This window comes from Eumetopias jubatus, unplaced genomic scaffold (assembly GCF_037043125.1).
Source record: "Eumetopias jubatus isolate StellerSeaLion01/CBP00866 unplaced genomic scaffold, mEumJub1_p1.0 scaffold_1, whole genome shotgun sequence".
NCBI lineage: Eukaryota > Metazoa > Chordata > Mammalia > Carnivora > Otariidae > Eumetopias > Eumetopias jubatus.
The window spans coordinates 209,303,423-209,330,742 of NW_028274807.1; the positions used below are offsets into that span (position 1 = coordinate 209,303,423).

Here is a 27,320-nt window from a genome sequence, read left to right on the forward strand (position 1 = left end):
TCCTGATGACTCATCTTCCTACCCCACCAAGAAAGCTCTCTCAGAAAAGGTCCTGAAATTAGCCATGTCTTTGCTGTAGCAGACAAATACCCTTATGTTACCTCTCCCCAAGGCATTTACCATTATGCTTTCTCACCAAAGGACAAGAATGCTTTATCTTGTTCGAGACTTTTAGACATCAGCAAGACAGGATTTTGCCAGGGGACCTCAGATAGGTTTTCCAAGTTAGGAGAAAATCTGTACCTTAGATGGGTTGCCCCTGAATCTCCAGCTAAGTCCCTGACGCAAGGATTACTAAAAGGACACCATTATGATTTCTATTTCTATTTTTCCTTTCAAGCTCAGGCATATAAAAGTGGATTAATCATCATTCTTAGATTGTGATACACTGGCATCCTGGGGCCATTGCTATTTTGTTAGTTAGCCAGTTAGTTTGTTAGTGCATTAGTTTTAAAAACATGGTAAGCACCCAGGAACCCACCAGCCAGCACAAAACCTGGGTCCTTGGCCATGACCCACGTCCAGCCCTTCTCACTGAACCAGGGCAAAAACTACAAGGTGGAGAGCCAGGGAATTTTTCCTTACTCCTTTTTAAGATTGGTCAGGGGTCAGTGGGTTGGAGGGTAGGGGGGCCATTGTTGTTCCTCCCCTTTAATAGAGGAGAAACTGAGGCCCACAGAAAAGAAGGCTTACATAATCTTTGGCCAAGGCCATCAATGACTCTCCTCTCTCCCTGCCTCCCTAGGCCAGAACAGGACGGGATTGCTATTAACAGGAAAGTCAGAGCCGCCTGGAAGCACCCCCACCCCACAAACTTAACCTTCTCTCTGTTTCCACCCCCACCTCTAGACTATGCAGAATTCATTTTCTTAGGACTCTTTATGTCCGAAATGTTTATAAAAATGTACGGGCTTGGGACACGGCCTTACTTCCACTCTTCCTTCAACTGCTTTGACTGTGGGGTAAGTGTTCTGGTTGTAAGGAGTTCATTTCCCCAGCTCTTACCTAGCATGGCTGAGGCCTGGGAACATCAGAAAGGGAATGATAGGGGTCACCCCTGGATGAGAGAGACTCAGCCGAATGTGGAAGGAATGAGAGGGCCATCCCAAATATTGGTGAGGATGCAGAGTTCCCAAGACTTTTAGCCACTGCCAGTGGGAGGGAAGTATGCAGACCCTCCTTTGCAGGGGGATTTGGTGATTCCCCCGCTCGGGCTTCATGCAAGAGCAATTCACAAGAATGCCCTGAGTGGCTTTGTTTGTAATAGCCTAAACCAAACAAACCAACATCCCTTTGCAGTAGCACGGATAAATAAATAAGTTGTGACATAGCTATATCATGGAATTCTCCACAGCGATGAGAGGCAACCAACAACAGCCCCACCTAACAACTGGATGAATCTCACCTGCATGATAATTGCACAAAAGGAGGCAGACACTGACAAAAATCAGTCCGTACAGCATGTTTCTGCTGATGCAAGTTCAAATGGATAAAACTAAACCATATTGGCTAGGGATGATGCTTGAAAATTTTAAAAAGGCAAGGACCTCGGAAACATTATGCTAAGTGAAAGAAGCCAGACCCAAAAGGTCACATACTGCATATTTCCATTTAAATGAAATGTCCAGAACAGGCAAATCCATAGAGACGGGAAGCAGATTAGTGGTTACTGGGGCGGTGGGGGGTTGGGGGGCAGTGCTTATGGGGTCGGGCTCTCTTTTGGGGTGATGAAAATGTTTTGGAACTGGAGAGATGTGAAGGTCACACAACGCTGTGAATGTGCTAAATGCCACTGAGATGTGTGCTTCAAATTGTTAGTTTTGTCTTATGTGAATTTCACTTCAATTTTTTAAAAATGCAAGGAAATGGTTATTAAAAATTCAGGATGATGGTTATCTCTAGGAGTCCCTTGAGGCTTCCAGGGTGTTGACATGTCCTATTTCTTGATGGAGGTGGCAGTTACATGGATCTTCACTTTGCAGTTATACATTTCAGGAATTCTTTGCTCTGCGTGACTTACTATTCAATTTTAAGAAAGGGATGGGAGGAATCTGAGACCCTCATCCTGCTTCCATTTGAGGGCAGCTGGGTTGGATTCCTGCAAGGCTCAGAGCCAGGGCATGTTTTCCACGTCTCTGGACACGAGACCAGGTTCTCTGTTCTAGGTTATCATTGGGAGCATCTTCGAGGTCATTTGGGCCGTCATAAAACCCGGCACATCCTTTGGAATCAGCGTGTTACGAGCCCTCAGGTTATTGCGTATTTTCAAAGTCACAAAGTAAGTCCTTGGAGTTCCCTGGCATCCCAACAGGGGTGAGGATGGGGACCAGGTTGGAGCCACCTCCAGCACCTCCAGCATGCCCGGCCTAACCGCCCCTCCCTCACCCGGCCTCTGTTGGCAGGTACTGGGCATCTCTCAGGAACCTGGTCGTCTCTCTTCTCAACTCCATGAAATCTATCATTAGCCTGTTGTTCCTCCTTTTCCTGTTCATCGTTGTCTTCGCCCTTTTGGGAATGCAACTCTTTGGTGGCCAGTAAGTGCTCAGCAGATTCCCCGACTTCTGCTTCCCTGGGGCCAAGTGCCCCCGGACCCACGTCCAATGCATCCAGAGACCCAGGCTCACCTGCATCCCGCAGACCGCCCTCCTCATGGCCTGGATGCCCAGTGCACTCACCCAGATGGGCGGGGTCCCGGGTCCCAGTCAGGGTTTCTTCTGAGGAACAGAGATGCTGGAGATGTTGCCCTGGAGACTGGATGGCTGAGCCAAGCCCTCAGCACCTGGGCAGGGCCAATGTGAAATGCCTGTGTCCTCCCTGCAGGTTTAATTTTGATGAAGGGACTCCTCCTACCAACTTCGACACTTTTCCAGCAGCAATAATGACGGTGTTTCAGGTATAGTCTTCACCTGGCCCCTTGGGTGGATGCCCCTTAGTGTCAAAGATTAAAGGTCCCATTTAGCATATGAGGGGCTTCCTTAAATCCCTCTTTCTCTGCTTTGCCTTGCCCCTCTGTTTTAAAATACAGGTTTTATAATCAATTCAGGTATGGTGAGGCCAACAGATCAGTAGATAACTGCCATTGGAAAGACAGTTTGTTATACTTGCAGATCCCAAGAGAGGGAGTCATGCATGCCACACAGGGACACACGGGGAAGCACCAAGGTGGGTCAGGAGGCAAAGGGAGGGGGTACACGAGCACAAGGCTTTGACTGTGGTTTCTGCAGGAAGGATCAGCGAGGCAGGCTAAGCAGATTCAGAACTGGCTAGTTTGAATTATCTCAGTGGGCTCTGGGCATCGGGGTTGTCTCGGGTTGGCTGGTACCTGCCCTGAGTGCCTAGGGCAGGGGATTTTCGGCTCTGAGTGTAAGAGCCTATAGAGGAGGTGGTCGGGAGTACAGGCTCTGGATTGGTTGGTTTGCATTTGAAAAGTGTGCTCACAAGGCAAGTTGTTTAGTATTTGTAGGAATTAGCTGGCCCTAACTCCCTCCAGGGTCAGCAAGCCCCAGCTGCCCCAGGTCAAAGCATCAGAATAGAGAAAATAAAAGACATGTTTGCTACACCCACCCTCCCCAGATTGGAAGACACACTGATCCCACATTCTAAGGCAAAATAGACCCTCGGTGGTCTCCCCAAAGCAACTTCTGCACCTATGTGGACATATGCCCTGAGGTTTGGAACTGACCTTGCTCGGGACCACCAGAGCCTTTCTGGTGGGTTCTGTCTCTTTGGGGTGAGGGGGACAAGGGAGTTTATGGAAAATGTGACTTCACTCTCTCCCTCTCCTGGGAGGGTAATTTCTAAATGAGACCCCCTAGACCAGGGGTTGGAAAGGGAAACCACCCATGAAGCTCTGAACCCCCACATACATGATTGCTAACAGTTGTAATCACCACCCATATATCTTTAGCACAGAGCTTCTTGTCCGAGAGGGATTCTGTCCCCCAAGGACACTTACTTGGAAGTTCTGGAAGCATTATTGGGTGGAGGCCAGGGCTGTTGCTCAGCACCCCACAGTGCACCGGATGGCACCACCCCAGAGAGTGACCCGGCCCCAAATGTCAGCAGTGCCGAGGCTGAGAAACCTGCATTAACGGATTGACATTTTTGGAGTTCTTTCACATTTACTTTATCCTTGTGAAAATATTACAAAGGAGGGAAGCTGGATTTTTTTTTTTTCCCCAATGAGCATGCCTGTCCCCTCAGTGTATCCCATAAGCATCGGGGCAACTTATATTTGCCGGCACCTGCATCCCTGCGCCTGATGCGTCCTCTGGTCACTGGTTCCCGCCCTGCCCCCAGGCCCAGCAGTCCAGAAGGACCAGTGAATATGTGGCTTAAGCAACAGAGCTTGGGAGGCTGGAAGTCCATGACGAGGGTGCTCACATGGTCGGTTCCTGGGTAGGACTCTCTTCCTGGTTTATGGATGGCCACCTCCTTACCCGACACAGGGAGAGAGACAGGCCACGTTCTCTGGTGTCTGTTCTTAGAAGGAAAGGCGCCAATCCCATCCCAAGAGACCCACCAGCATGGGTCCCATCCCCAAATACTGTCACATGAGGGTTGAGAGCTTCAAGCAATGAATTTAGGGGGTACACCTCCATCTGTAGCAAATCCCCTTATCATACCACGGAAGATAGAGTTGCAGAAAAAAGCATCACCTTTTCCTAGAAGCCAGACTGAGAGCCCCTCAGGGCAGGGATGGCCCTTCCCACTCACAAATGAGGCAAGACCCTCCCTCCGCCAGACAAGGGCCTAGGAAGAGCTGCCTCGGGCAGATTCCAGCCCCACAGCTGCGTCTCCGCGGGGCCCATGGCTGAGAGGGGTTGGCTGTGTGTTTCTCCATCCCCTTTCAGATCCTGACGGGCGAAGACTGGAACGAAGTCATGTATGATGGCATCAAGTCTCAGGGGGGCGTGCAGGGTGGCATGGTGTTCTCCATTTACTTCATCGTGCTGACGCTCTTCGGGAACTGTATCCTCCGTGGGGGAGGTGGGGCAGGCCTGGGCGGCTGGCGGAGCAGATGGGGGGGGCGGCAAGGGAGGGGCCGGGAGGCCCCGGTAGCCAGGGTCCAAGTGGCGGTGCTTTCCCTGACTCCAGTGCCTGCAGACACCCTCCTGAACGTGTTCTTAGCCATCGCGGTGGATAATTTGGCCAACGCCCAGGAGCTCACCAAGGTGGAGTTGGTGGGAGAACGTTTCTCCCTGTGGCAAAGTTACCACCTGCTCATGGCAGATCAGGACTGGGCTGGGCGTGGGGGGTGGGGAAAGGGTTAGAGCTTTTGCCCAGGATGCACCGGGCCAGGGAGGAGGTACCCCCTCCCCCTGAAACAGACTGTCCCTGACCAAGCGGATTCCAGGGCAGAGGAGGTGGGAGGTGGTAAGGCAGCGGGCCTGCCACAGGGAACAGATGGCAGACTCCACCGGAGTGCCCATTTATAGGGAGTAGGCAGCATCAAAGGACCTCCAAGGAATGGTGTAGGCCCCAGGCTAGCAAGCACTGTCACCATCCTAGAGCTGAAAGGACCGGACAGATGGGGTATAACCTGCACAGGGTCTGGAGGCTCCATGCGCGGCCCCATGAGCTTGGGAGCTGGCCGGACTTCGCCTCCAAGTGGCAGCAGTAAAGAATTAGGTGATGCTTACGGTGCCAGGCATTGCTGCCATCTCCCTTTTGCAGAAGGGGAAACTGAGCCTCAGAAAGGAAAAGTCACTGGTCCCAGATGGTAGGATAATAGCAGCTACTATTTATAACATCACACAGTGCACAGGCACTCAACACGGTTCTTGCTATACAGTAAGTGCTCAATAAACGGAGCCTCTATCGGTCCCTAGGCACAACCGGGCCCTAGAGCTTTCACTGGACAGAGCTGGTAAAAGAAAGCCTGGGAACCCAGGCCTGGCAAGCTCCAGAACCCAAGTTCTTTACCTACAGGCTCTGCTGGCTTTCACTGGAGCCCCAGCTGAGCAGGCAAAGATACAAAGTAAAAACCACAGTGAAAGAGGTGGGGAATTTACTGTTCTCCCCATTTCACAGATGGGAAAGCTGAGGTCCAGGGAGGGTAAGTGAACTTGACACATAACTGGGAGCTGAAAGAGCAGAGATGTGATTCCCTTAAGGAGCAGAAATGAGAGAAGAGCAGAGGACAATGAAGTCGGGAGATAATTTGGGAGAGGGGGCTGAGAACCATCCACGCAAGAAGCCCAGTTATCACTCCTGTCAGTGATGTTGAGTTACCCAAGCAAAACTTGCTGGCAGATGCCCCTTTGAGCAGCCTTGAGCTCCCTGGGACTCAGGTCCAGCTCAGCTAGGCACAGAGGAGGCAACATTGCTTTCAGTCCCACAGCTCACCTCCCTGGGATAGCCCACGAACAGGGCTGCGGGGAATGGTTATGCAGGTTGTGCATTGCGCAAAGGAAGCCGGGCACATTTTCTTGCAATTTGAGAGGAGGGTGTTGGGAAACAGCCCCATTGCATTAAGAGAACATGTGCAGAGTCTTCCTGTCGGCCCAGGAGGGCCAGGCCTAGGGCATCCCTCCGCTTCACGGCCCCATCTCCTGAGCCTCGAGGTGTTGAACCGAACTGAGTGGACGCTGCCAAACCCTCCATCTGCTAGCCCTGGCAGGAGGGAGGGAGAGTTTCCCGGGCCCTGCTCCGACTCGGGGGAAACGGAAGTCTCTGCTACCCCAAACACACGGCCCCGGGCCTGGTCACCATGGAGCTGCCTGGCTCCGGGGGCTGATCCAACCGTGTGCTCATCCCAAGTTCCGGGAGCCCATCCTCAGAGGCTGTCACCGGGGAGAGGGTGCGCCATGAGGGTGGGAGAAGGGGAAGGAGAGAGGCAAGATCATCTATGAAGGATGGACATTCTCCTCCAGACCCACATTGTTTCCTTCATTTATTCTACAAGCATTTCTTGAGCATTTCATACAAGGCAGGTACACTGCTAAGCCCCTAGTGTCTTTTCATCTCATTGAATCTTCACAGAAACCCTGAGAAGTAAGTTTTCTGAGCCCCACTTTACAGACTGTGTCATTCATCCAAAAGCATTTATTGAGCACCTACTGTGAGCATGGCCTGGTCTAGGAGCCAAGGACACGGCAGTGAACAGAGTAGGCAAAAATCTGCCCTCGTGGGGCTGACTTTCCAGTGGGAGAGATAGACGAGAAATAAATATGTCAGATGGAGAGAAGAGTGAGGGAAGGAAAGTCAGGGAGAGTGGAAATTTTAGGTGAGGATGGTGAGGCCCCAAGACGTGAGGCAACTCGCCTGACATCAGCAGTAAGCGGAGGAGCTGAGATTTGAAGCCAGGTAGGTCTAGAACCTGCGATCTTAGCCACGTTTGCTGCTGCTTAAACTTGACCCATGCTTGATACGCACCCAGGCGCAGATTCTGGGGCCCAGACCCGGGCTCTCCCAGGGGCCTGGGAGTCTGCATTTGCAGTGATACTAAGGCAGGTCGTCCAGGGACTGGGCTCTGAGAAATGCTGAGTGAGGTGCCAAGGAGAAAGGGAGGTCTTATGAGAAGGGGCAGCAAGGCCAGGTCCCACCTCCGTGTTGTCACTGGCGGAGTGTCCTGATCTGAGCATTTCCAAGGTGGTAAGGTTGCTGCTTGCCCCAGAGATCCCAGTGCAGGGGGAGAGGTGCCCTGCCATAGCACGACTCTTCTTACGGGTGGGTTCATCTCTGGCCATTTCTTTCTCGTTGCTTTTTCTTTGCTTTTTCTTTGTTGGCTTTTCTGTTTTACGAATGAGGCCCTGCATGAAGGCTGAAGAAGGATTTAAAGCCCCAAAACATCTTTTTCTGTATGTATTTTTAAAACATCTTCCCCCAACCTAACCGGCTGAGAATATAAGCTCCTCTCCTGATTCCCCTTCTGGAAGCTGTTGGCAGTGCATGGGATGGGCCAGGGGACACCAGGTTTTTTTTCTTCTGCACGTGGGGGCTAGTCAGTGTTTTTGAAAAGTCCTGGTTCAGAGAGCACAACCCAGAAGGTAAAGTGAGAGGAAAATCTCTGCATTGACTTCCGGCTCATTGAGACAGGACGCAGAGAAATCTCCATTGTGGGGGAGGAAGAGAGACTTTTTTTCCTTTTGTTTTCTTTCCGGCTGTGTGCTAAAATAGGGTTAATAGTGAGCTGGATATCGAGACTGCACATAAAGGGGGTAGCAGTGCACTTGAACAACGTCGGGCACCTGTTCCCACCTGCAGTCCTTGGCTCTGGTCGGTCAACACCCAGGCCATAGCTGCTTATAAATATTCCACATGTTGCCCCTCATTAGCAGTAGGGTCCAAGGTGAGGCTCCAAGGCCTAGTCCATGTTTTGTGAACGGGGGACTCCATGTGTCTTTTAGGATGAGCAAGAAGAAGAAGAAGCAGCCAACCAGAAACTCGCTCTACAGAAAGCCAAGGAGGTGGCAGAAGTGAGTCCTCTGTCGGCGGCCAACATGTCCATTGCTGTGTAAGTGCTCCCAACTCCAGAATGCTCCTCAGCCTGTACCCCCTCTCCGGCAACTATCTGGGGGCAGGAAGCAGTCCCTAAGAGAGTTGAGCTTTAGGATGAGGTACTTCTGCTCTCCCACCCCTTTTTACTTGATAAATAGTTAATAAGCACCTCCTATGTGCCAAGCCCTGTTCTAGCTGCTAGGGATGCAGCATTAACAAGAGGCTAAGGGGTGTACAGAGGGCTAGAGCTGGAGAGAGTTGGGCTTTTAAATAAAGTTGTCAGGAAGGGCCTCACTGAGAAGGTGATAAGACCTGAAGGAGGCGAGGGAGGAGCCACGGGGGGATCTGAGGGAAGAGCATACCAGGCAGCAGGAACAGCGTATACAAAGGCCCTGAGGCAGGAATGTGCCTGTTGTGTTTAGGGAACATGAAGGAGGCCATTGTGACTGAAATAGAGGAAGAGAGGGAGGAGAGCAGGAGGAAGTGAAGCCAGACAGGTGACAAACAGATCTTGTGGGTCATGCGCGGGACTCACATTTTTCTCTGAGTCAGGTGGAAGCTATGGAGGGTTCTTGAGCACAGGAAGGACAAGACCTGACTCGGGTGTTCATGGGCACCCTCTGGCAGCCGTCCGGGGAACAGACTGTGGGGAGCAAGGGTGGAAGTCAGGGGACCAGGTTGGAGAAAAACTGCACTAGTCCATGCAAAAGAGATAGTGGAACTGGAGTAGGGTGATGGATGTAGCTGAAGTCTATCTAGGCAGATCATGAAGGTAAAGCAGACAGAGTTTGCTGGCAAAGCAGAGGTGGTGAGGTGGTGGGAGCTGAGGTGTCTTGATTAAAGGGACATTCGTTGACACTGATATTCGGAATGGTGTCTGCGTCGGATGTCCCAGGGATTTTGCACACTGTGGGGCAGCGCATCACGTGACGGTGGGGAGGGGGCTTTCTTTGCCAAAGTGGAAGGAGGTAGCTGTGAAAGGGGAGCCCAGGAAAACACATCATCTGACAGTCTGTGGAAGGTGATGGTCTGTATAAAACTATCAATGCACACAGAAATCCTGGAAAAGCCTGTATCCTTCGGGCTGGGCTCCAGCCTGGTGGGCACTCCAGCAGTGGCCCTGTGGGTGAACAGGCAACCGCAGATAAAGAGGCGCTGCCCCCCAGACTCCCAAGTTCCCACCCGGGCTCTCCCTGGGACCACCCAGACCTCCCGTGACCCAGAACTGAAGGCTCATGCAGGCACCGTGGACGATTCCAGAACCTGCTCCCAGGCCAATGTCCATTATGATTGGCTGTCTCAGAGGTTAAAATAGTTTGAAGGTCAAGGCTATATCCCCCAGGGGGTCATGTGCTACAATTTGCAAAGAGTAGAGAGGACAACAGGGACGCCCATCTGGGCTCAGACCTCCGCCACTAGACAAAATACGCAGTCAGACTGAGACACCTCACTGGATCGAGACACCCATCTGGGCCAAGGCGCTTGCTAGGCCAGGATGTCCAACCAAGTTAAGTTTTCTGCACAGGCTGAGACACCTGGTTGGGCGGAGATACCCAAGCCAGGCCAAGATACCCTTCTGAGCGTCCATGTGCCCTGGGTCAAGACCACCTGGGTTGAGACGCCCACTGGGCTGAGACTCCCCTCAGTCGGAGCGGCCTGAGCCGGCCACAGTGCCCGGGGAGGGGGGGGTGCTCTAAGCCCTGCACCCTCCCCTTGCAGGAAGGAGCAACAGAAGAACCAGAAGCCCACCAAGTCGGTGTGGGAGCAGCGGACGAGCGAGATGCGGAAGCAGAATCTGCTGGCCAGCCGGGAGGCCCTGTACAACGAGATGGACCCGGACGAGCGCTGGAAGGCCTCCTACGCCCGGCACCTGCGGCCGGACATGAAGACCCACCTGGACCGGCCGCTGGTGGTCGATCCCCAGGAGAACCGCAACAACAACACCAATAAGAGCCGGGCGGCCGAGCCCACGGTGGACCAGCGCCTCGGCCAGCAGCGGGCCGAGGACTTCCTCAGGAAACAGGCCCGCTACCACGACCGGGCCCGGGACCCCAGCGGCTCGGTGGGCCTGGACCCCCGCAGGCCCTGGGCGGGCAGCCAGGAGGCCGAGCTGAGCCGGGAAGGGCCTTACGGCCGCGAGTCGGACCACCACGCCCGGGAGGGCAGCCTGGAGCAGCCGGGCTTCTGGGAGGGCGAGGCCGAGCGGGGCAAGGCCGGGGACCCCCACCGCAGGCACGCGCACCGCCAGGGCGCCAGCAGGGAGAGCCGGAGCAGCTCGCCCCGCACGGGCGCCGACGGGGAGCCGCGCCGGCACCGGGTCCACCGCAGGCCGGCTGACGACGGCGCGGAGGACAAGGCCGAGCGGAGGTCCAGGCACCGCGAGGGCAGCCGGCCGGCGCGGGGCGGCGAGGGCGACGCCGACGGGCCCGACGGCGGCGAGCGGAGGCGGCGACACCGGCACGGCCCTCCGGCCACGTATGAGGCGGACGCGCGGAGGGAGGACAGGGAGCGCCGGCACCGGAGGAGGAAGTAAGTGGGGGTGGGGGGTCTCTAAGCTGTGGCCGGTGACAAGAGCGGTAATAAAGCTAAGCGCCAACGTGGCGCCTGCGGGGTAGCCCGCACCTGTTGAGCGTCTCAGCCTTCTGCGGTAGACCCCACTGTCACGGATGGGGAACCGAGAGGCGGAGCGGCTGGCCCAGGGCCGCCCGGGTATGAAGTGGCCTGAACCTAGGCCGTCTGGGCTGGCCGCCAGAGGCTGCAGGCTCACCATTTCGCCCTTGTGCGTCTCAGGGAAAATCTATGAGAAATCCCCCCTTCCCCCCACCACCGAATTCTTCAGCTCTTCCATGCGCTTGCTGTGTGACCTTGGGCAAGTGACTTCACATCTCTGGGCCTGTTTTCTCAGTCTGTATAATGGAGATGGTGGGATCAAATTGGGTCATTGCTGGAATTCAAAGAGATAATTCCAGCAAAAGGCCCGGAGAAGAGCAGAGGACACGGAAGTGCTTGGTAAATGTAGACCATTTTTAGCTGTTAATGAGTCAACCATCTTTTTTACCTGATGGCTGTTCCTGAGGGATTTGAAAAGCCACTCAAGGCCCTCAGAATTGAATTGAGAGCAGGGCTGAAGCTTTTGGAGGCTTCTTCCAGGCCAGCGCCCTACCCAGTAGGAAACGGCGTCCTTGTTTTCTTAATATTTTGCAACAGTCCTGTAGTAATTCTACATAGAGAAGCCCAACCATGTTGAAACAGACATTGTTCTTATATTCACTGATGTCCTGTTAGTCTTTGTTTATATCACCACGAGGGTATCATATTGATTTTTTAATGATGTGTTTAAGTGGCTCTGTTATATGACATAGGCACTAGGCCAGCACTTACCAAAATTGAATGTGTATGTGAATCCCCAGGGACCTTATTAAAATACAGATTCTAAATCAGTTGGTCTTGGGTGCAGCCTGACATTCTGCATTTCTTAGGAGCTCCCAGGTGAGACTGATGCTGGTCCGGGGACCACACTTTGAGTAAGGAGGGTCTAGAGGGCAGAGTGAAGTGACGTGGGGCCCTGTGTGCAGAGGCACCGTGAATGGGACAGCTCCTGATGCTGGCTGGCTCCAGGTGGGGCAACTCAGGTGACATGAGGGAGTTGCCACCAGTGTTGAGATTTTCCAAACTGGAACACCCCTCTTGGTGAAGTTCCTTACGAAATAGAGTCTAGTCTTCCTTTAATGTGTCCAGTAGCTGCATTCTGGGAAAATGGGGTGTGTATTTAAAACATACAAGGGGTGTCTGGGTGGCTCAGTCCGTTAAGTTTCCAACTCTTGGTTTCAGCTCAGGTCATGATCTCAGGGTTGTGAGATGGAGCCCCACATCAGGCTCTGTGCTCAGTGAGGAGTCTGCTCGAGATTCTCTCTCTCCCCCTCCCCCTGTGCCCAGGGCAGGCTCCCAACAGGAACAATCTGAGAAGGGAGTAAAGTTTTCTAGGCTAAGAACAGCATGTGCAAAGGCCCTGAGGTAGACCAGAAGGAGGCCAGTTTGCAGTTTGGAGGGTGAGGAGAGAGTGGCAGACAAAGAAATGGAAGGGACAGTGATGGGTCAGCAGGACCTTGAATCCTCTAAGGACAAGGAGAAGCCACAGAAAGGATGTTTAGGTGGAATACAGTATTTAGAACATGACTCGATAATTAAGGACCCGTGATTCACCAGCGCCGTTCTTCTCACTACTGCTAGTATTACTATTATTGTCATCCTTGTGGTTACATGACTCCTGTGATTGAAGGAGCCTGGGTGACAGGGACAGAATGTCAGCACAGCCTGGTGGTGAAGGGCAAGAACTCTGGAGCCGGAGGTCACACTCCTGCCGGTCACCTCCCGCCTGTGTGACTTGTAGTATGTCCCTTCCCCTCTGTGCACCTCTGTTGGCTCATCTGTAAAGTGGGGATGAGAGTGGTACCTACCGCCTAGGGTAAGCAGAAGGTTCAACTGAGTTAATACATGTAAAATGCTTTGAATCGTGCCTGGCGTATAATAAGTACTCAGTGAATGTTAACTGTTATCACTGTGAAGATTATTACTACGTACTCAATATATGCTAACTATGTCTAGTAGTGGTAACAGCAAGCTTTCAGGAAGTATTAGCTATTACTATTATTATTATCACTCATACTGTTAAGATTTTCTCATCGAAGCACCTGGATGGCTCAGTGGGTTAAGCGTCCAACTCTTGTTTCTGGCTCAGGTCATGATCTCGAGGTCGTGAGATCAAGCCCCGCATCAGGCTCTCCACTCAGCATAGAGTCTACCCGAGATTCTCTCTCTCCCTCTGCCCCACCCCCACCTCTCTCCCTCCCTCTCTAAAAAAAAATTGTTTTTTCTCATCGACAGACATAAAAAAAAAAAAAAAACAGCTTTATATGCATAGCCTTTAGAGTCACCACTCCAGCTCCTTTCTTTCATAGATGGGGAAATTGAGGCCCAGAGAGAGGAAGGGATTTTCTCCAAGGGCAGCCGGCTAATAGCAGCAGTGTGATAAGAATGCAGCTTTCCTGAATCCCACAGGTGGCCTCTGCCCCCTCCTCCCCACGGCCACCCCCAGACCTGCATCAGGAGGGCGCTGCTATTCCCTTGGTAATGGACGCACCAGATGCCCTGGCCAGGGGAGGCTTTACTCTCCTGGCTTATGAAAAGGTTCTAATGCTCGTTGGAAATAAAATTTCATGAGGATTCAGACACTTCTAGAGAAAAAAATCCAAGACGAGGCATTCATCTGCTTAAAAAAAAAATGGCCAAGAGAAAACTTTATTCACAAATATAATATACTAAAAAGACATTTCAGGTCTCTATGGTGACAAGCCAGTGGCCCTGCCTAAGGGCTCTGCCACTTGCATTTTTCCTTTTTATCATTGCCTAAGCCTTTTCCCAGACCCGCACTGTGTTTCTCATTCACCAGAACATTGATTTTATATATATATATATATATATAATTGCTCTCTTTCTGTTCCCTCTGCCTCTCCCCCGATTACACCTTCATCTCCTCCCCAGCTTTAAATGGCCCCCTGAAGCTCTCACAAGCTCACCCCAGTGAAAAGTGGACGGAAGCACATTCTATTTCATTCATTCTACGTCGTTCAGCAGCCACTGACCCCAGATCCCCCACCCCAGGTGGCTGAGCCCAGTGGCACCCCAGGGCGACCAAAGCGAATGTAGCGCTCTCCCCACCTCCCAGGAAAACCCTGCGGGTCCCAGAGCGGCTGCCACTCCCCGTACCCGGGCAGTGCCTCCTGCTGGACATGGCTGAGTAGGGGCAGCTCTTGCCAAGACCTGCGCCACCCCGGAATTAACCTCTGGGCTCTCTGAGCCCTAGTTCCACCTGCTGCCATCACCATGAAACCCACTCCCCAGAAAGAGCAAGAGGAGATCCTGGACCTCTGAGCCTCATGGAGTCTATCCTGCCTTAGAATCTGTAAGACCAGAGTCCAGCCCAGCCCTTTCCCGGCTGGGTGACACCTGGCAATGGCCTTTGCCTCTCCGGGCCTCAGTTTCCTCATCTGTAAAATGGGCCTGATCCTAATCCCACCTCCAGTGGTGGTGGCTGTGGGGATTAAACGAGGTAATACACATAGGTCCTTAGGACATGGTGGCATCAGGAAGCGGGACCATCCTCTGCACCTGGGGGCCTGAGCACGCCCTGGGCAAGGTGTCCATAGCCCTTGGGAGAAGGATGCTGAAGTGATTAGCTGGCAGAGGGACGCGGTGCAGGGCAGGGTTATGCAACCAGCTGCCTATTCCGGGCAGATGATGCACATCCCCAAGAGGGAAGGGGGAAGGGGCCTGACTTCAAAGTTTTCTGCCCCTTTTGAGTTCTCCTTGGAGATGCTTGGCAGTGAAGCCTCCTGGAGACTAGATGTGAGGCCTCTGCAGGCTGAGCTTGGTCCGACTTGCAGCAGACAGAGGTGGCAGAGGGAGCCAAGATGCTCTCAGTCCTGGGCGCAAGGCTGACGTCCCCGTGAGGTGTGCCACGGTCTCAGCCACTGTATTCTTTAGTATAACCTCTTTACGTGGTGCCCGAAGGAGCTAGGTTCTCCTTGAAATAGTAATTTACCCGAACCTGCTTTGTGCTAGGGATACCTCTCTCTTTAAAAAAAAAAAAAAAAATCTGTAGGAACAATGAGGAAACAGTGCCAGCCAGATTTTCATCTCATGGACAACTTCTCACAAAGGACCAGGAGTGGGTTCGAATTAGGAACTTATTTGTGGGCTGCGTCAGACGTTGGGGATATATAGGTGTAGACCTTGCCTACCCGTGCCATTACAGCTGATGCTCGCTGTCCGGGCACCCACTGTCCGAGGTTCCCAGGGCTGTTGGCAGTGCTGGGGGCTTGGTCCTCCCGGGCCGATAGACGCATCACTGCACACTCTGCCTCCAGCTTTGCACCCCTCCCCCTCTGTGTCCTCTCTCCTTCTCTTCCGAGGACTGGTCATTGCATTCAGGGCCCACCCTGATCTGGGATGACCTCATCTCACGATCCTTTTTTTTTTAAGGTTTTTATTTATTTATTTGAGAGTAAGAAGGAGAGAGCACAAGCGGCGGGGTGGGGGGGAGGAGGCGGGAGGAGAGGGACAGAGGGAGAGGGAGAAACAGATTTCCCACTGAGCAGGGAGCCCAACTCAGGGCTTGATCCCAGGACCCTGGGATCATGACCTGAGCCACGTAGGCTCCCGTCATCTCACGATCCTTAACCTAATTACATCTGCAAAGGCCCTTTCTCCAAATAAGGCCACATTCATGGTTTCCAGGTGGACGTATCTTTTGAGGGGCCACCATTCTGACCACTAGAGTCTGCCCTCTGGCTCCTCCCCCCACCAGGATATATGTCCATTTCACTTGCAGAATACACTCACCCCATCCCAACATCCCCAGAAGTCTTAGCCTGTTACAACATCAGCTCAGAAATCCTACATCCCATCATCTAAGTTGGGTATGGGTGAGACTCTGGGTATGATCCATTTGGAGGCCAAATCCCCTCCCATCTGTGGACATGAACTAGAAGACAAATTCTCTGCCCCCAGAATACGGGGGTGGGACGGGCACAGGGTAGAGACTCCTATTCCAAAAGGGAGACACTGGGAAGGATAAAGGGTCACTGGTCCCAGAAAGGTTCCAAACCAGGCAGGGAAGATTCCATCGGGTTCTGGGTCCAGGAGTCATTTTTACACCTGATCCTCACAGGGACCCAAGGAGGTTACCACGCCTTTGTGACGGATGAGGAACAATGCTGAGTAACTTGCCAGTGGTTATGTAGCAACTCAGCTTCAGGATCCCCACTGTAGTCTCCAAGTTATAGGGAAGGTTCTGCTACTCTAGCCCCAATTTAAAGACAAGGGACTTGGGGCTCAGAGAAGTTAATCAAACTACAGAGGGTCACACAGCTAGTGAGGGGCTTTGCTGAGACTCAAAGCCAGGTCAGTCTGGTCCACTCATGTGACTGAGAAGTGAGAAAACCGGCTGGGCCTGTCCTTCGCCCCCTGCAGCCTCAGAGAGACAAGTCTGAAAATAAATTACCTCGTCTCTCTTCTGCTTCCTAAAAACACTGTGGACTTTGGCGAGTTAAAATGCAAAATTGAAACGAGGAAGTGTTAGGTGGATTTAGGGTTCCAGATTGGGCTTGGGCTTTGATGCCTGCGATTGCACCTGATCTCCCAGGGGGTCAATGAACATGTGCAACCTCAGAAAATCGTCTTCTGCTATGACTTGGCTTCTCCAGGACTCAGTTTCCTCATCTGCATAATGGGACTAACAGTACTGCCCCCTGCCCACAGTGATTCTAAGGACTGGAAGAGCTGGTGTGTGTAGCCTGGCCCACGGCAGGTGCTCAGTACACGTGAGCTATAACAAGAAGTAGAGGATAGAGGAAGCAGAACTGGGGTTGCCTTTAAGAAGAGCCCGAGAGATAAGTTTCAGATTGCAAAGCCCTCCAGGGAGAGATGTCGTTGAGATTATAAACCACAAATATCCTGGGGTTTCCAGGGAACAGACTTGCCAGGGACAGCGCCCAGGAGCTAGGGAAGGATGAGACCCCTCATCTGAGGACCGAGGGTCTAAAGGGGCATCTGAAAGCAAACAGCAAACTTGGGGACCAAACTCTCAGGGAGCTGACTGGGAGCCAGATCCGCTTTGGCGCAGGCAGGCAGAGCCGAGGCCAGCTGAGGACGGACATGCAGCCGGGAGGCACCAGACAGGCTCCAGAGCCCAGCCACCCTCACTGGGGCCACAGCTTCTGGGGTGTCTGGCAAGCTAGGGGTGAGTGTGCAGATGGGAGGAGGCAGGGGTTGATGGGAGGTCTGGGCCTGTGGGACTTCTGGGCTTCAGCATCCTCTTCTGAAAAATGGGGGCATTTGCTTATTATGTGATGAAAAGTGACCAAACATTTGCCATGTGCCAGGCCCCGTTCTGGGCACCGGAATCACAGCTGTGAACAAGAAAGACAAAAATTAACCACTTGGCTCGAAGAGCGGATGTCCCAAAGGGCATTGGGGTAGAAAAAGCCCAGCCAGGACTGTTAACATTTTTCTCTCCTCCCCCATTGCACCGAACACTCAGACTCTTCTCCTGTCCATCTGCATAGTGTTAACCATTTGAGTAGCTGAGGCACCAAACTCCTACCCAGCTTGTCTCCCCCACTATCCACCTCCAGCCACACCAGCCTCCTGAAACTCAACAAGCTTGTCCCTGTTTCAGGACCTTTGCCCTGGCTGTTCCTTCTGCCTGGAATGCTCATCACGCTTGTATCCCCATGAAAAATTATCATGTTCATTTACCAGCTGTGTGGCCTTAGATAAGAGACTTAACCTCGCTGAGCTTCAGTGTCCTCATCTGGAAAACGGGGCTAGTAATTGCTCCTCATGGGGCTGAGGATGAAGGGGTTCTTATAAGCCGAGTGCTTAGAGCAGCACTGAGAGCTTTGTTACTGGAGCATTTGCTGTTATTACGTTTATTATTATTTATTATGTTTACTTGCATGTACTGCATGCTCTCCCTAACTGGAATGTTGGGAGAGGACATAAATACCTCAGGCACGTTAAGCCATGAGGCAGTTCTACCCCTAAAGAGATGGTGGCCCCGTGTCTGCTTTAGCACCCCTGAAAACACTGTGAGCCCCAGTCCCGCCCAGGAGCTCCCGAGGGGCCTGTAGGCAGAGGCAGGGAGCTTCGAGGTGGAGGAAGCCAGGCTCTGGCAAAAAGTTATTTTACCCTCGGGTTTCTCCCCACGGGAGTAGCCTCGTCCCCCAGGAAACAGTAGGAGAAACACCACACTGAAACCCGGAGGGGCGGGCCATTACACTTACGTGGGGTGGTGATCTCTGAGCAGGAGTCAGCCGGGCCCCTCTTGTGCGAGGCCCTGGGGAGCTCCGGGACGTGGCCTCTCTGGGTCCAAGAGTGCCCCTTGAAGGGCAGAAGCTAAGGCAGGGTCCAGAACGTTCGATCTGTTATTCTAACTCAGTTATGGGTCCTTTCTCGTTGGCCTGCCTTCCACAGAGAGAACCAGGGGCCCGGGGTCCCCGTGTCGGGCCCTAACCTGTCGACCACCCGGCCAATCCAGCAGGACCTGGGCCGCCAAGAGCCACCGCTGGCTGAGGACATCGACAACATGAGGAACAACAAGCTGGCCACCTCGGGGTCGGCCGGCACCCACGACAGCCTCAGCCGCCCTGGCCTGCCCCAGAGCCCCGCCAGGACCGGGAACAGCACCGACCCCGGCCCGGCACTGGCCCCGCCTGCCGCGGCCACCAACCCCCAGAATGCCGCCAGCCGCCGGACACCCAACAACCCCGGGGACCCGTCCGACCCAGGCCTCCCCAAGACCCCTGAAAACAGCCTTATCGTCACCAACCCCAGCAGCACCCAGACCAACTCAGCAAAGACTGCCAGGAAACCCGACCACACCACGGTGGACATCCCCCCGGCCTGCCCGCCCCCCCTCAACCACACCGTCGTCCAAGGTGAGACCCCACCACCACCCCCCGTCACCGGGGGGGGCACCCGGTGTCCCTGGGGCCGACAGGGTGAGCAGGACTGCCTGGACCCAATCCCTGCAGGCTTGGCTGGGTGACCCTAGTCAGTGACCCTACCTCTCTGGCCTCAGTTTCTTCCTCTCAAAATGGGTATAGATGTGGTTTCCTGCCCCACGGGACTGCTGGGAGGGTTAAATGAGATAATATGCTGCAGTGCCGGGCACATGGCCCCTGAGGAGGTTTAGGGATATTGCTTGCATCGCATATTCCCATAAGGAAGCCAGGAAGCCACTGTGTTTGACAAGCAGTGGATCCTTTTAATGGAAATCGAGGGGGCATCAGATGATTCCCCAGACCAGCGCTGTCCGAAAGAAATGCGAGATGGGCTACGTGTGTAGTTTTAAACTTTCCAGTAGCCATATTGAAAGAAAGAAAGGAGAGAAGGAGGAAGGAGGAGTGATTTAAGAAAAGAGGGGCACCTGGGTGGCTCAGTCAGTTAAGCGTCTGACTCTTGATTTCAGCTCAGGTCATGATTTCAGGGTCGTGAGATCGAGCCCCGCGTCAGGCTCTGCCCTGGGAGTGGAGCCCGCTTAGGATTCTCCCTCTCCTTTGCTCCGTGCCCCTCCCTTAAAAAAAAAACAAAAACAAAAAAGAAATAGGTGAAAGGAACTTTAATCACATTTAACCCAAAGTGTTATTTATTTGTATCCACTTCAAGGTATAATCAACATTTTTAGCGTTATTAACCAGCTACTTTATGTTCTTTGTCTTGTACTCTTAGAAATTCGGTGTGTTTTACATGTACAACGTATGGAGGTTTGGAGTAGCCACTGTTCAAGTGTTGTACAGTGCAGGTCTAGGCCCTTGAGGGGATTGGCAGTTTGTGACCTCCCTCCAAGCCCCCCACCATGTAAGATTGGGGTCAGAGAAGCAGTGAGAATTTAGAAATGGCCCACTGAGCTAGTTATTCCCGAAGATGGTAACAAAAACCCGGTTTCTCTAGTGCCGGCTCTGTGCAGGAGATTTCCGTGAGTTTGCTTGATAAACACTCACCATAGTTCTATAAGGTGGATCCTGTCATTGTGCCCATTTTATAGATGAAAATACTGAGGCTCAGAGAAACTCAGCCTGCCCACAGACACATAGCAAGGTTAGGCTGCAGAATCAATGCTTGGAAGGGTAGTGGCCCTTGCCATCAAGAGAGCGGTATTCATGGGGGGAGACCCTGCAGTTTGACAAAGGGAGAGCTTAGTATTATCATCTGTAAAGTGGGTCTATCGGGCCTCATGCTACCTGCCTCCAAGTGATGGTATGAAGATCCAACGGGATGAGGGCAGGTTTGTGTTAACATCCTGTGAACATCCCACCAGACTCAAGGCTATCGGGTGGTTGAGAGCAGGCACTCTGGGACCAGGTTCAAATCCCAGCTTTGCCACATCCCAGCCATGTGACCTTAGGCAAGTCGCTTCACCTCTCTGTGCTAGTTTCATCCTCTGTAAAGTGGAGATCATAAAGTACCAACCTCACAGGGTCATGTGAGTACTTAATGGCCTAATGTGGTGCCTGGCGCATTGTAGGCACTTTATAAACGTCAGCTGCTTATTGTCTGCTCTGGGGAGCAGACGGGAGCCCAGAGGCTTATGGGAAATCATGGAGGGAGCCCTGTGTCGGTTCTTGTCCCCACAGTGAACAAAAACGCCAACCCAGACCCACTGCCAAAAAAGGAAGAGAAGAAGGAGGAGGAAGAAGACGACCCTGGGGAAGACGGCCCCAAGCCCATGCCTCCCTACAGCTCCATGTTTATCCTCTCTACGACCAACCCGTGAGTATGGCCTGTGGCCAGGGCAGGGGGCCTGGGGCTCCCACTGGGTTGGTGGAAGTCAAGCCAGAGGGCAGGCCCACACAGAGGGTAATGGGGAGAGTGGCCTCCAAGATCACCATTAGGCCATAGGGGATTTTTGAGCAAATGAAAAAAATGATGCCCTTTTCTTAAGTCCTGTAAGAGAGAAATTTCTCATAAAGTACTGATTTGGGGGGGAAAGACCCCTTCTGGCCATCAGCTAGAAATCATTATCATAAATATTCAAATCTACACCATCTGTAATGTGAGAGGCACTCCTAGGAAATGGTTGCCTTATGCAGTGTGCAACCTATACAATCATACATGGCGGCCCTGGTCCCTGAGCTCTTGCTCCTAACCTCTGGTCTGCAAGGATTTGGATTCTAGGCGGACGGTCTCTGAGTTCCATAGCCCTTTGTCTTGGGCATCCTTGAGGAGGATAGATTATTTAGGAGAGAAAGTTATTACATGTGTCTCACCATGACTTCTTTAAGGATTGCATTTTTCCAAAGGATATTTCTTGAATCTCTGGTCCCTCAAAATGCTTCCTGACAAAGAAAAATCATGTCAGAGAAACTGGGCGAGAACTACTTTCTATAATCTTCCTCTTGAGACTCTTGAGTCTCATCTTATGCGCTTCCTTTTTTATTTGGGTTTACTAGGAAAACATTTATATGGTATTTAGTGCCAGGCACTGTTGTGAGTGCATTACAAATTAAAAAAAAAATTCTCATAATAACCCTATGAGATTTGTACTATGCTTATGCCCATTTAACAAATGAAGTAACTGAGGCCCAGAGAGGTGAAGTTACCTGTCCAAGGTCATACAGCAGGCGAGTGGAAGATTCCAAACAGACCGATGCCAGCATCCCTGTTCTTACCCACTCAGCTTTGTTGCCATCCACACAACTTTATGACATATTTATAAATATTATTAGCTCCACTTAAGAGATTAGGTACTTAATGTACTATCCCATTACCACATCAAAGGCTCTGCTAAGGCCTGCGATTTATAACTTCAGTAACTTTCTGGAGCCCCTACTATGTGCCAGGCATATATTAACATTTTTGATCTTCACATTCTTGTAAGGTAGGCACCATGATTATGGCCATTTCGTGGATGAAAGCACTGAGGCACAGAGGGGATAAGTAACTTGCCTAAGGTCACTCAATCAATAAAAAAAAAGAAGAAGAAGAAGAAGAAATTTTCATCTCCTACAGAGTCAGGGATAATATTTCTTCAACTCAGTCTGGGAATCACGATTTTCCAAGAGGGTTGTTTGGAAGTGATAGGAACTTAACAGGGCCTGTGAATATCTTTCCTGGCTGGGGGCCCCCCTACCTTCTTGGGGTTCCATGACCCCCATGAGGGCCCCCAGATGGAGAATCTTGATACTTTGTTGGGCATGGGACCTTGGGCATTAGAGGTCTCGGGGAGTGGTAGGTGACATAAGGAGATCACAGAAGGAAAGGGTTTGTAAGCCCACAATCTCAGTGGACCTCTGCACGCCCACCTGTCCCCAACAGCCTGCGCCGCCTGTGCCATTACATCCTGAATCTGCGCTACTTTGAGATGTGCATCCTCATGGTCATCGCCATGAGCAGCATTGCCCTGGCAGCTGAGGACCCCGTGCAGCCCAACGCACCACGAAACAATGTGAGTCCCGCCCCACAGACCCCTTCCTGGCCGGGCTCCTCTGTTACAGGCTCCTCTGCCCTGCACCCTAAAAGCTGATTGCCATGGTGGAAGGCATGTCAGGGGTACGCCCTGGGCACAGCCCTGGGCACGGCACAGCCACTGGTTGGGAGGGGAAGTTCTGATGTGCTTGGGGGCAGGCTGCTCCTTGAGGAGGCAATGGCTCTGTGCACTTGGCCGGGGAAAAGGTGGCCTCCAGCGGGTGGGGCTGGAAATTGCTGGAATCCTTCCGAGAGGGAGTGAGGCTGGCATTACATGCAGGGACCCATGCTGTGCCCGGCAGGTAGGAAGGACGCAGGCACGGGACCCCACGGCCAATCCCCTCGGCAGCCAGGTCTCACCAAACAGACTTCTGGGTTTGGACATGAGCTTCGAAAGAAAGGACTGTTTTGACTCAGGAAACCCAGCCTACACTTGTAGCTTTCTGGAGAGCTCAAAAGCTCTCCCTTTAGGGGTCCAGGGTCTGTGAGCGGATCCTGTTAATTGAGTGCTTGCGGTATTCCAGGCACAACCCCAGGCACTTGGCGTGTAAGCTCTCCCAGGTATCCCCACATGTGACAGATGGGGAAACTGAGGCTCAGGAAGGCTAAGTGACCCGGTCAAGATCACACAGCACAGTTCCAACTCTGCCTCCCCTAGGGCTCCCGCTGCTTCCTTCAACCGTCTCTGTTTATTGAGCACCTACTGTGTGCACGGCTCCCCTTGAGTCCTGCCAAGCGAGAATGAGTGTGTGCCTGTGGTTGAGAGGGGGAACAGGCGGGGGCGTGGCAGATTCTAGATTGGCAGCAGCAGCCTCTGCCCCAGCTCCTTCCTGCCCCCCATCGCTGCCCCCCCCCGCCCCACCCAGAGCCAAAGGGATCTTGTCCGCTGGGAGCTGGGCCCTGCCACCCTCGCTAAATAGGTTAGGAGCCTGGCGAGGCTGCCAAGCCCCATAAATCAAGCATGCCCGACAGCAGCTTACCTTGCACTTTCCCTTCCTCTGCAGGCCTGGCAGGGCGATGGGGGAGTCAGAAGGAAAGAATTAGAACAAGGCTCCCAGAAGAAACTAGTACCAGGGCAGGGCTGGGACTGTGCTCTGGTATCTCCTGCTGCCCGCTCTCCCCCAGGGACAGCAGGGAGCCAGGCCCGGGAGGGGGCATCCCGAAAGGGGTCAGCAAACCCCCTGCCGACTCTAGGAGATGGGAGAAGGCTCAGTCGCTGGCTGGTGGGGGTGGCACTGCGGTGCCCGGGCTGAGGGGATGCGTGGGCATGATTTTCTCCAGGGCAGAAAACCATAAGCGCAGTTTCTGGATCAGAGAATTTGCACACTGTCAGGCTTGCTAGATGCAGCCAGGCGTTTGCGGGACGATACAGTGACACTGGCATGGGTAGCATAGGGGTGTCCCGCTGCTCCACGGGTTTGTCAACACTTGGTGCTGGAGACTCTCATGCTTGGCAGACCTGGTGGGTATGGAGCGGAATCTCTCTGCAACTTTGATTTGCATTTCCCCAGGATAAATGAGTCTGAGAACATTGTTGGATTAAACTGAACCACAGGAAATTGCCATGCATAGAGGTCAGAGGATCGCCATATTCGATACAGTCAAACCTAATTTGTTGGTCTCTTGATTTCCTCTTGCCCGATCTAATTCATTCAGTTCTTCAGAATGAGATTCCCCTGACCACCTGGCCTGCCCTTCCCCCACTCCCTGCCTTCCGGTTTTCCCTCTCGGCCTTTCATTCATTGCTTTGTTTAGTTATTACTAAGTGAGCAACTAGTATGTGCCAGGCACAGAGCTAAGCATCAAGGATTGACAGGGTATGAAATGGTCGCTGCCTTCCCAGAGCTCACAGAGCACCAGGTCTTGGGCCATGCTGAGCCCTCCACCCAGTGCTCCTGAAATGCTTTCTCTGCACCCAGATACTTCCAGCCCCTTGCCCCTGTCGCCCCACCTCAGGAAGCCAGCCATCCTGGCCACTCTGGTCCCTGCTGGTCCTTCGAGCACCACACATAACGGGAATGTGAGTTGCAACCACACAGATCACAGAGCCCACTGCCCACAGGACCCAGTACAGTTCCAGCTACTCATGCATTCATTCAACAAACATTTCTTGAGTGCCAGCTGTATGCTTGGGCCTGGATATTGAGCCAGAGACGCTACAGGGACAGCCAAACATCCATGCCTTCATGGGGCTGACATCGGGTAGGGCACATGGACAATGAGATTACTAATAACTCTAACAAATTATAACAAATAATTTGCAAGGGTGGGTGGTAGACTCGTTAAGGGAAATCACAAGCACCAGGAAGTAGGATTGAAACAGGCAGGGCAAGGTGGCACTGAGAAAGTGATATATGAGCCAAGCCATAAAGGAGGAGAGAGAGGGAATCTGGTGGGATGTGGGGAGGAGCATTCCAGGCAGAAGTAGCCTCCTGTGCAAAGGTCCTGAGGTGAAGACAGGGTGGCAGGAACAGAGAGAGCAAAGGGGAGTGAGAGGAGGTGAGGGCATAGAGATGACCTGGCAGAGTGCTCGGGGCCTCGGGGGGGGGGGGGGCGGGGCCCGAGGGCCACAGGAAGACTATGGCTTTTTCGTCAAGTGGGATCAGAGCCACAGAGGATTCTAGAGCAGAGAAGGACGCGAACCCAACTCAGCTGCTCACAGGCGTCCTCTGGTGATGGGGCTCAGTAAATATCAGCTCTTTTCTAACATGAATCTGATGGAGTCAGCCCCCCTGCATTTGCCACCTACCCGACACTGTGCCAGCACAATCACATCCTCACACGAAGGTCACACCAGAGACGTGTCATGACATGGCCCGGGAGGGGCCAGGCTGCAGACCGGTGCTCATCCAGGCAGAAACCACCCGGCCCTGGTCCCGTGTAAGGCGGGGGGTGAGGGGAGAACCACCCCACCATGGTGAGCATGTGGCCGCAGAACTGGGTGGGAGACCACAGTGGTGAGTTTGACCCCCAGGATCTGACTTAGACGGTTGGTCCTGTTTAGGAGACCCTCTGATTTCTCACCTAGGAGGCCCAACAGGTCAAGGGCATTGGGAGGTCAGACTCATCGCCAACAGGGATGCAGTCCTTCCCCAACTTCCCCAACTTCCCCAAGACCACCTTTACTTTATATTTGAGCTTTGGGCAAATAAGAAGCCCTTCCCACTGGTAAGCCAACCGTCCTGAGTGATTTTGTTAGGACTTTGCTGCCATCTGCTGGACAATTTCATACACAACATACAAATCTGTACTCTCAGACAGGATGGGGGGAGCCCTTGGGCAGTGCACATCCTGCCCAACTGTATGTGGCAGCCATGTTTCCTCCTCTACTTGGGAAAGTGTGTTCTTCGGGGACTTTGCTGGAGACCACACACCCCACTGGGCAATCACTAGGTTCATAGGGACCCTGCTGGAGCAAACCAGTGATCTGCTGCCCCTTTGCTTTTATCCCCTACAGGTGCTGCGATATTTTGACTACGTTTTTACAGGCGTCTTTACCTTTGAGATGGTGATCAAGGTGAGTGCTGAGAGAGCCAGGGATCCAAGGGAAACTTCACCCTCAAGAATGCCACCTTGGCACAGGTGGCTTGCCTGGGGGATTAGAAATGCTTGGTGTGTTGGAGCAGCAGCAAGGACTGGAAGGGGTGAGTGAGGAGAGCAGGGAAACCAGGGCAGGGAGATGAGAGCAGGGAAGTGACAGGGACAGATCCTGCAGGGCCTTGTGGGCCACAGGGAGGACTTTGACTTTTGCCCCAAGTGAGGTGGGAGCCATGGAAGGTTCTGAGCAGAGGAAGGACTTGACTCATGCCCATGCCCACGGGCACCCTCTGGCCTCGGGGAGGACAGACTTGAGGGAGGGGCAGGGCGGGTGGGAGCCAAGAGAACTAGGAGCAGGTGGCGATCGTACTGGTCCAGGCAGAGGATGATGGGGGGCATTGGAGAAGTGTGGTGTTGGAGAAAGTGGGCAGATTCTTGGAAGGTTTGCCAATGGATTCCATGTGGGGAATGAGACAAAGAGGAGTCAAGGGGGACCCCGAGGTTTGGACCTAAGAACCAGCAAGTCAGAACTGCCTCTCAGGAGGTGGAGAGGTACTCCCCCAGGACTCCCCCAGGACCTCTGGCTACTGTCCCCATGCCTCACCATGTCCCCCTCCTGGTGCCCCTCCCCACCCCCAGAGACTGGAAAGGTGAGTCTCGATCCCCTAGGTGGGATGAGGGGTCTGAGCACCATCTCTTCTCAACCCTAGATGATCGACCTGGGGCTCGTCCTGCACCAGGGTGCCTACTTCCGGGACCTCTGGAACATTCTTGACTTCATAGTGGTCAGTGGGGCCCTGGTGGCCTTTGCCTTCACGTAAGTCTCCTCCTGAGGCTTCGACTTGCCTCTTTGTCCCCTGCCTCCTGCGTGGGGCTGCCCACTGGATCCGGGAGTGTGTTCTCAGGGCATAGAGATGGGGAGAGTGGGCTCTGGGAAGTGGGAGACATCCGCATGCCTCCAGGAAGAGCTTCGACTGGCTTTTGCATGACGTCTACTGTGGAGGAATAAGGAGAAGGGACCCCACCTTCTACCTCCTCATACAGCCGCGTCACTGACCCCTCGCTCTGCTGCTTTCAGTAGAATAGCCCTGCCGGGACATCTCATCTTCCTTCTGCTCTATAAGCTCCACCCCAACCGCTGTCTCTCTGAGAGCCCCCTGAAAAGAAAACCAGGAAATGAATGTGCATGAGAATTCAGACCCCCACCCTGTGCCTGAAGGCCCTGTAGTTGCAGACCTGTGACTCCCTTTGTGTGTCTTTTACTTCTGGCAGTCCTAAGACTCTCTGCCTCCTGAAAAACCATGCATCATTGT

The 27,320-nt window shown here is 53.1% G+C and overlaps 1 protein-coding gene across 4 annotated transcripts in view; it reads left to right on the forward strand.

Annotated features, from left to right (window-relative positions):
* Positions 1 to 27,320, forward strand: part of CACNA1A (calcium voltage-gated channel subunit alpha1 A) — a 265,173-nt gene that overhangs the window by 181,940 nt on the left and 55,913 nt on the right. For 3 of the 4 annotated variants that reach the window (XM_028088869.2, XM_088017020.1, XM_028088870.1), the window contains 13 exons: positions 850 to 962; positions 2,166 to 2,278; positions 2,403 to 2,534; positions 2,821 to 2,893; positions 4,854 to 4,971; positions 5,107 to 5,174; positions 8,352 to 8,458; positions 10,162 to 10,971; positions 18,478 to 18,941; positions 20,640 to 20,775; positions 22,321 to 22,450; positions 25,928 to 25,987; positions 26,718 to 26,824. In XM_028088869.2, coding sequence (XP_027944670.2) covers positions 850 to 962; positions 2,166 to 2,278; positions 2,403 to 2,534; positions 2,821 to 2,893; positions 4,854 to 4,971; positions 5,107 to 5,174; positions 8,352 to 8,458; positions 10,162 to 10,971; positions 18,478 to 18,941; positions 20,640 to 20,775; positions 22,321 to 22,450; positions 25,928 to 25,987; positions 26,718 to 26,824 — 2,431 coding nt within the window. Of the gene's footprint in view, positions 1 to 849; positions 963 to 2,165; positions 2,279 to 2,402; positions 2,535 to 2,820; positions 2,894 to 4,853; positions 4,972 to 5,106; positions 5,184 to 8,351; positions 8,459 to 10,161; positions 10,972 to 18,477; positions 18,942 to 20,639; positions 20,776 to 22,320; positions 22,451 to 25,927; positions 25,988 to 26,717; positions 26,825 to 27,320 lie in introns of all 4 variants that reach the window. The other variant, XM_028088871.1, reaches the window with a different exon arrangement.